General features: G+C 46.4%; 1 protein-coding gene across 4 annotated transcripts in view; it reads right to left on the reverse strand.

Moving 5' to 3' along the window:
- Nucleotides 1-4616, reverse strand: part of MAP3K3 (mitogen-activated protein kinase kinase kinase 3) — a 73022-nt gene extending 68406 nt beyond the window's left edge. For 3 of the 4 annotated variants that reach the window (XM_017549175.2, XM_017549177.2, XM_017549178.2), the window contains exon 1: nucleotides 4287-4615. In XM_017549175.2, the coding sequence (XP_017404664.1) occupies nucleotides 4287-4290 (4 nt within the window). In that variant the 5' untranslated portion in view covers nucleotides 4291-4615. Of the gene's footprint in view, nucleotides 1-4286 lie in introns of all 4 variants that reach the window. The other variant, XM_017549176.2, reaches the window with a different exon arrangement.
- Nucleotides 4617-9034: the final 4418 nt, after the last annotated feature.

Raw genomic sequence — 9034 nt, forward strand, 5'->3', positions numbered from 1 at the left:
TACTTTATCTTCATGACATTTCACATACTTCCACTGTCTCCACCCTGTCCATGCCCAGGCAAACATCATTTTACAATGAGTATATGCAATAAGGGCTGACCCTCAATTCACAAGAAACTTATATCCTTCAAGAAATGGTCAAGCCTTTGCTAAATCTCAAAGTCAAATGCTGGTGTTTTTCTGTTCTAAGATATAATAGGTATTCAGTATTAATTGATGGTTCAAATTTTTTAAACACATAAAGTAAGCCATTTCTTCCTCATAAGAAACAGTATACATCACCACTACATTTTAATGTTTAATGAAATTAACCCAAAGGACTGGAGACCATAGAATTACATATGTCAACACCAAAACAACATAATTGATCTCTCTCCTGTATATCTTTACATACTTTTGCACTTATTTGTTTACATGTTTCTGCTTCATCTTACCTAACTGCAACTTCTTGAGGACAGGATAACACAGCTACAGGGCCTAATACTACGATGCCTGGCACATAGGACGCATTTGACAAATGAGCAAAGAATAAATTAACAGCTTCCACAGAACCAGAAAAACTGCATCTTCTCCTGTGTATTCCCCCAAGTAATGCTCTGTTGGACAGATATTTACTAATGCCTAAAAATCAGCTGTTTTTTGTTTTTTATTTTAGAGACAGGGTCGCTCACTCTTGTCATCTGGGCTGGAGTGAAGTGGCATGATCATAGTTCACCGCAGCCTCAACCTCCCAGGCTCAGATGATCCTCCCACCTCGGTCTCCTGGGTAGCTGGGACTATAAGGGCATGCCACTATGGCCAGCTAAGTTTTTGTATTTTTAGTAGAGACAGGGTTTCACCATGTTGCCCAGGCTAGTCTCGAACTCCTGGGCTCAAGTGATCCACCAACCTCAGCTTTCCAAAGTGCTGGGATTATAGGTGTAAGCCACCATGCCCAGCCTAAAATTCAGTTTTAAAATCCAGTTGTGATTTTAAAAAGTATCAGAAATCAGCCGGGTATGGTGGCTCATGCCTGTAATCCCAGCACTTTGGGAGGCCGAGGCGGGCGGATCACAAGGTCAAGAGAGAGAGACCATCCTGGCCAACATGGTGAAATCCCATCTCTACTAAAAATACAAAAATTAGCTGGATATGGTGGCGCATGCCTGTATTCACAGCTACTCAGGAGGCTGAGGCAGGAGAATCGCTTGAACCAGGAAGTTGGAGGTTGCAATGAGCTGAGATCAGGCCACTGCACTCCAGCCTGGTGACAGAATGAGACTCCGTCCCAAAAAAAGAAAAAAAAAATCGGAAATCTAGTAATGACATAGTCATGTTGATTTTTCAAACTGTGATTCAAGTTTCAGTCAAAACAGCTGCTAACTATTCACAGTCTACAGAGGTAGTCAGATTCTAGCCAAACTGAATTGAGACTGTTCTAACAAGGAGCTCCCAACAACCTCGGAATCCTAGACAAGGTGTCTGAAAGTCACAATGATACTGACTTCAAACTAGAACCAGACTATCTGTAATCATGTACTCCATTCACTATAGTTTCCTGTAACATTTCCAAGTTGTTACATATTTTTCAGTGATATATCCCAGTAAGTTCCAGACTACATTTATAAAAAGACCACATAAACAATCTCAGGTATTATGAACAGCATTTGCCACTATAATTACTAAATCTGGAAATGAATTCTGGTGTGACCAAGAAAAAACAACCAGTCAATCCCAATTTTTTATAATCACATTATGTATCAAAGCCAAAAAAAAAATCCTATTATTTACAGAGATAAATAGTTTCCACTAGAAATTTACTGGGGCTAACAGACAATATAAAATCTGACCTGTTTTTATTAACCCAAGTTGTCAAACAGGCTTCAATCTTGGGCTTAGAACAGCTCAAGAAAACATGACTCTTATTTAACCAAAGAACCTGAAGGGCAGAGACTCAAATAAGTTTTAGTCATCTCTTCACAAGGCTAGAGTTTAACCAGTATAACTAAAATACTAAGCCTATGTTTCTCTCTTACCAATCCTTTGAGCTTATTTAGAACTACAGCAACTAAAAACAAGCTAATTAAACTGGGAATTTGAATTTTCATCACCAAAATGGAAACTAGTATTTAAGAGAAAGACTGTGTGTGAGTGTATCTGTGTATATACATCCTCACTGAGCTCCATACAAAGCAAATTAAAGAGCCAGGTGTCAAGGAGAATTCAACATTAGCTCTAATAGCGTATCAAGGTCATCCACTCTCCCTCACAAATAATATGGGGAGGACAGTACAGGGAAAGTTAAGAAAGCCAACACAGTGGTTCTTAAACTATCTTGTCTAATATACTACAGCCACCAGGCAAGTTAATTCCTCTTGCTGTCTGTTTCTTCATGTAAAACTGACATGGGGACAACTGACATGGGAACAAATGAGGGACAAATGAGAAGATGAGGGACAAATGAGAAGGTCCTGAGGTCCTGGCCCTTTTTCCTTTGGAGCTCTAAACCCAGCCTATATACAGTAGTTTCTTTCCTCCCCATCACTGGGGAGGAAATATACTCACACACTTATAAACGTTTTGAAAATGTCTCGAAATGTGAACAGGTTCACATCTATTTTCATGTTAAATAATGATATGTAGTCAACACATGTGAGCACTCTAGTGTAGTAGTCAAGAAAGTAGGAAGTGGATGTTCTACATACCCTTAAGTATTTCACACTCTCCTTTGGGACTAACAACTGACAAGAAAGAAGACTTGTAAGAAAGACTGTCACAATAGAGGCTCATAAATCAATTTGAAGATTTATTCCAACTCTATAATACAAGATAAATGTTTGAATCCTGGGGAAGACAAGAATTCTGTGTCTCATCTATAAACAAATTCAACAAATATTTCTTGAATTATATATAAATACGAGGCCTTATTGGGTTTCTTTTATGCCCACCCTCACAGCAGACCTTCCCCAGAAGAGCACGCACTTCTGAAGGAAAATACGGAAAGGCAACAGTAAGCCCAGCAAATGAACAAACCCTTCTCATACTGTATGAGAGACAGGACGAACCAGAACAAGGCAATTCATTCAAAGCCAGAGTGTAGAGATGGATCACAAAACAATACCTGGCGAAAGTGACACAGCATACAGTTAACCTCCTACAAAAATGACTTGACCTTGCTATAGGGCAAGGCAAACATTAAGACTCCCTGTTCACGTGGGGCACTTCACAGAAGCAATGGAAGGCTTTGCAAAGGATCCTCTCACTTAAGTTTACTCTTTTATTATTATTTAGGCCAATGCCAAATATTTTGCAAAACTTGTGACAACAGTATCACCTGTCTGGCTAGGAGATGTAAAGAACGTTTAAAATGTTATTTATTAGCCTAGTCCAGTAGTCATTTGCTAAATTACCGAAAAGGATATGGAATATAATTCAACTCCAATGCTACATGCGGAAGACATTAAAAGCTTTTCTTAGATTACATCTTCACAGCAGAAATTGCAAATACTGACAAAAAGGAAATGATTTCATAGAAATTCTTTTGTGTAGCAAACGTTTCTTTCAAAACTTACATAATTTCAGGGATACTGCAAGATAAAAATAATGGACGTAAAACACTGCAACAGGATTTTTCAAAAAGTAGGATGTGAATTCTAACTGGCAGCATCCGACCAACTCCTGACCCCCAGCAATCTGCACGCAGCACGCATTTGTCAACCGCGCGCTTGATCACAGATTCCCGTGTAATCGCCTCCGAGCCGAGCCCCGCACGCCCTCCCCCCTGCGCTGTGGCGCGCACAGGGCTGGAGAGCAAGCCCCGGGAACTCTCACAGGCCGGCCTGTGTGAGCAAAGGGAAGGAAATGACACAGGCAGGAAAAAAAAGCAAATCAAGGAAAAGACACAACAGCAGCTGGGCCTGCTGCAGCCTCCAGCCCGGGCCCCACACTGCGCTCTCGCTCCCCCGCCCTCGGGCTGGCGGTCCGGCTCGCTCGGGCCAGGCTGCCCCGCTGAGCACAGGACCTAGGTCCCGCCGCCGCTTCCCAGAGATGCGCCGGCCGCGCTGCCCGGAAGGAGGGCTGCCGAGCGGGCTCTGCCGGCCAGATCACCCCGGCGGGCCCGAGGAGCCAGAACCCCCGCCCCGGCCACGGCGCGCTACAGTGGCGGGCGGGCGGCCGGCGGTCCGCAGCCCCTGGCCGGGAGGGCTGTCCATGCCTGTCAGGCGGCGGCCCAGGGTCCTCCTCCCTCAGCCCGGGGCGGGGCGTCGCGAAGCAGCGCGGGCACAGGCCGGGGCGGTGGCGACACTTACCCATGGTGGCGATGGCGGCGGCGGCGTCTCGGGCCCGTGAATGTCACCTCCGCAGCCGGGGCTGCATGCCGGGGTCCCGGGCGGCGGGGACGGCAGCGGGCCTGGCTCCGCGCGGGGGGCGCGGGCTGCGCTCGGGGCCCCCGCCGCCTCCCCAGGCTCCGGCTCCGGCTCCGCCCGCGGCCGGGCGCTGTGGCATGGGCAGGGTGGCCCGCTACATCCCGGGCGTTCCGGGGTAGGCCCAACCCAGCCTCGGCAGTGCCGCTCCGCCCGCCCGCCAGTCCCTCAGACCCACAGTTGCTCCGTCCGGCCACCGTTCTCCACCTCAGGAACGCTCCGAAAAACAAACCGCTGGTCGCGCAGCTCGCCCCCCTGTCTGTCACTCACGCCAGCGGTCACCAATCCCAAGCAGCTCCTGGGCCGTCGCACCACCTCCACCCCCTCACTAGCCAATAACAAGAAGGAAGTTGGCCGCCCCCGCCGTCCCCCAGCTCTCTCCCAACACCCTAACTCTCAGCCGCCAGCTAATCATCAGCACCACACGATGAACCAATCCCGCCTACTCTCGCAGGATGCCAATGGGCGAAGCCTAGGCGGTTTCCGAGGGCTGTCTAGGGCCTGCCAATCATCGGGACAGCGCCCGGCTCCCTGCGCTGCTAGCCAATCACATAGAGGCCTCTGAGTCCCCGCCTCTGCGCATCCCTCTCTGGCGCTGTCTCCCAGTCTTGGGAGAGATTGGGCGGTGTTGGTTGCTCCAATCACAGCTCCGGTGCAAGGCTCCTCCCACATTCCCACCTCCAGTCGCAGAAAGCTCGGCGGACCAGCGGGCTGGCGCAGTTCCCCCCTGGCTACTTTGGGGCCGAGGTGAGGAGTAGGCGGCTGGAGGGGGCCCTCGGGCTTTCCGCCTCCGGGGTTTTCGGCGGCCCCGGCGATCTGCGTGGTTCCACAGGCTGGCGTCCTGCTCCTGCCTGTGCCCTGCACGGGACGCGTAACGAGCGGGGACGGTCTGGCCTGAGCGCGGCCAGGGTCTTCCCGGCGCGCGGCCACCTCTGCGGCCCCATCCCGCAGCTGGTCCTCGGGTCCTGACGTTGCTCTTGCCCCTGGTAGGGGCGGCCGCGCCCAGCCCCGCTTTCCCTGAGTCTCACACCTCCAAGGCCACACCCTCCGGTCTAGGTTCCTCAGGCCACCGAGGCTGGGTAGTGCTGGCATGTGGGTCCCTGGAAATCTGTAACTTCCGCCAGAGGTTCTTTCAGAAAATAACTTTTTTCTTATAAAGGCAACACAAGCTTTTTTGTAGGAAAATTGAAAAATGCAGAAAAGTATGGAAAAGAAAATAAAGAACCCACTCTATTTCCTACCTAGATAGGCATTTGACAGAAATGCCTTTATATTGTTTTGTCGTATGCTTACATTTTATGCTGAGTGCTTTCCCGTGCCATCAAATATCATTCCAAAACAACTGTACTGATTGCATGATGTTTCAGAATTAAGAGGGACCATAATTAATTTCCCCAACCTTCTCATTGTTCAACATTTTATACACCCAGATCTTCAGATTCCAAGGCCACCACAGTTAATGTAGGCTCCTTTCTCTGGTCTCTGTTCATTGTAGTATGTCAGGCTCCAGAATAATCTTCCTCAGATGCCATTGTCCACTGTCCACTAAGAACATTTAGTGGTGACTTTGCTTTGAGTGTCAAATCCCATAAGAATTACCTTGAGCTCTCCCCAGTTTCTTTTCTTTTCCTTTTTTATTTTTTGAAATGGAGTTTAGCACTGTCATCCAGTCTGCCTCCCATGTTCAAGCAATTCTCCTGCCTCAGCCTTTCAAGTAGCTGGAAATACAGGCGCACGCCACCACACCCAGCTAATTTTTGTGTTTTTAGTAGAGACAGGGTTTCATCATGTTGACCAGGCTGGTCTCAAGAGCTCCAGACTTCAGGTGATCCACCCACCTCAGCCTCCCAAAGTGCTGGGATTACAGGCATCATCCTCCACATCCGACCTCCCCTATTTCTTTACACTCACCTCTATGTTTAATCAGCCCCCTTGTCCTGTTTTCTTTTTCTTCCAACAAGCTTAAGCCTCCCATACTCCCACTTGACTCGGTCTCTACCCAGTTTATTGGAGTTCCTTAACTATAATAATCTCTATTCTTGAAAGGAGGAGTAAAGGGGAAAGAAAATTAATATTTATCAATATAACAGACATGTCATTGCATTTAATTTTTCCAAGTACTTTAGGTTATTAGGCTAATACTGTGGGCATTTAAACGATGAAAGTGAAGCTCAGAGAGATTAAGTACTGTGTCCAAGTAGTGGAGCCAGGATTCATACCAAGCATGTGTGACTCCCAGAGGCTATGTTCTTGCACTAGGCCAGTGTTTCTCAACCTTTTTTTCATGATCTACCCCTGCCAGGAAAAAAGTTTAATTAAGTTACTTAAATTTAAATTCTCCCTAGGAAGAGAAATTAAATACTAAGGGATAAGATTTTGTCAGATAGAGTTGAGCCTTTAAAAAAAAAAATCTTTCTTTAAGGCTGGGCGTGGTGGCTCACGTCTGTAATCCCAACACTTTGGGGGGCTAAGGCAGGCGGATCATGGCATCTTGTCCCTCTATCACTGTCCTTCAGCTACTCTGGCCTTCTTTCTATTCTTTGAACCTACCAAGCTTTTTCACCCGAGGGCCTTTGCATTTGCCATTTGTTCTGCCTGGAATGCTCTTCCCCAAGATGTTCTCATTTCTGCAATTCATTCAGGTCTCTGCTCAAACTTCTGCTTTTAAGTCATTTCTAATTATCCCATCTAAAATGGCCCCTCCCTTCCATCATTCTGTTTGTTTTTTTTTTTGAGATGGAGTCTTGCTCCATCACCTAGGCTGGAGTGCTGTGGCCTGATCTTAGCTCACTGCAACCTCCACCTCCTGGGTTCAAACGTTTCTCCTGCCTCAGCCTCCCAAGTAGCTGCGACTACAGGTGCCTGCCACCACACCCGGCTAATTTTTGTATTTTTAGTAGAGATAAGGTTTCACCCTGTTGGTTAGGCTGGTCTCAAACTCCTGACCTCAGGCAATCCGCCCACCTCGACCTCCTAAATTGGTGGAATTACAGGCATGAGCACCTGGCCCCTTCCATCATTCTGTATTTGTGTATTTCTCCCTTTTTTTCTCAGTGGCTAAAATTATATACTTATTTGTTTCCAAGTACCACAAACATAAAGTATGCAGGAGCAGGAATTTTGTTCAGCTTACTGCTCTATCACCAGCACTTAGAATAGTGCCTCATACGTAGAGAACTGTAGTAAATCTACCTGAGTCTTTAGCTGTAAAGAACCTTCTGATTTACCTTCTACCTTTTTTACAACTGCCTTCTTTGTGGCTTCATTTGCATTGTCTGTGTCTCAACCAACCATCTCAAACATTCCCACACTGCAGTTACCATATGTGCCGAGGATTCCAGAATCTCAGCTGTATCTCTAGCTTAAAGAGGTCTTTCTTCTGAGCTCCACAAACATGGGTGTCCTACAGGAACCTTGAATTCTGGGTCCAAACTGAAATTATTTTCCCCCATAGTTCTATTTTCCTCTGTCCATCTCCAGCTCCCCAAGTTAGATACCTTCGAATGATCAGAGAGCTCTTTCTCTCCATGTCCTTTCCCCTACAGCCAATCTGAAAGAAGTCTCCAATCTGTCCATTCCTCTCCCATCCCCTTTCACTACCTTAGTTCAAACCACCAAAATCTCTTACCTGCATTACTTAAGCATAACAGCCTCTCAACATATATTCACATCACAGAGTGATCTTTCTGAAATGGACACCTGATTCTGCCATACCCTCCCTAAAAGCTTTACATTTCCCATCACCCTTAGGATAAGTCAAATATGTGAATGTACTTAAGAAGGTCCTTCTTAAGTACACATTCCTTCTTCCCCAGCCACAAGTCCTTCCATTTCCCACCTTAACAATAATAGTTAACCCCATTATTCAAATTCTATGCTCAAGCACATGGAACCATGAGCAATTCCTGAAATATGACTTTCTCTTGCTTCTATACCTCTGCATGTGTATGTTCTCTGTATGAAATCCTCTTCACTTCTGCTCCCGCCTCCATTCTTTCAGGGAAGAACTAAGCCTAAACAGCATTCCCTCCAAGAAGCCTTCCCAGAGAGATACCTCCAAGTCCAGGTAAAGACCCTCAGACATGCTCTCAGAGCACTCAGTATTTTCTTCATCAAAGCACGTGTCCTGCTCTCTAATAATTGTCTTTAACCAAATATGCATAAAGAGACCAGGTGTGGTGACTCATGCCTATAATCCTTACATTTTGGGAGGCTAAGGAGGGAGGATTGCTTGAAGCCAGGAGTTCAAGACCAGTCTGCACAACGTAGTTAGATCCTGTCTCTCCAAAAAGAAATTAAAAATTATCCAGGTGTGGTGTTGTGTGCCTGTAGTCCAGGCTACTTAAGCAGCTGAGGTGGGAGAACTGCTTGAGCTCAGGCAGTCAAGGCTACAGTGAGCTATGATCCTGTCACTGCACTCCAGCCTAGATAGCAAGACCAGAACCTCAAACAAAACAAAACAGCCAAATTAAGCAGAAAGACAGAAGCTGCTTTCAAATGAACATGCCTGTCATCTTTCATAGCATATTACAAAACAAATAATTGTCAAATGAGTAAGTGAACCTCAGATGGAGATGTTAGTAATTGAATGTAATTTCCATAATGTTCCCTTTTAGGTATATGCAGTATTTTAT

The sequence above is a fragment of the Cebus imitator genome, unplaced genomic scaffold (assembly GCF_001604975.1).
Source record: "Cebus imitator isolate Cc_AM_T3 unplaced genomic scaffold, Cebus_imitator-1.0 Scaffold217, whole genome shotgun sequence".
Classification (NCBI taxonomy): domain Eukaryota; kingdom Metazoa; phylum Chordata; class Mammalia; order Primates; family Cebidae; genus Cebus; species Cebus imitator.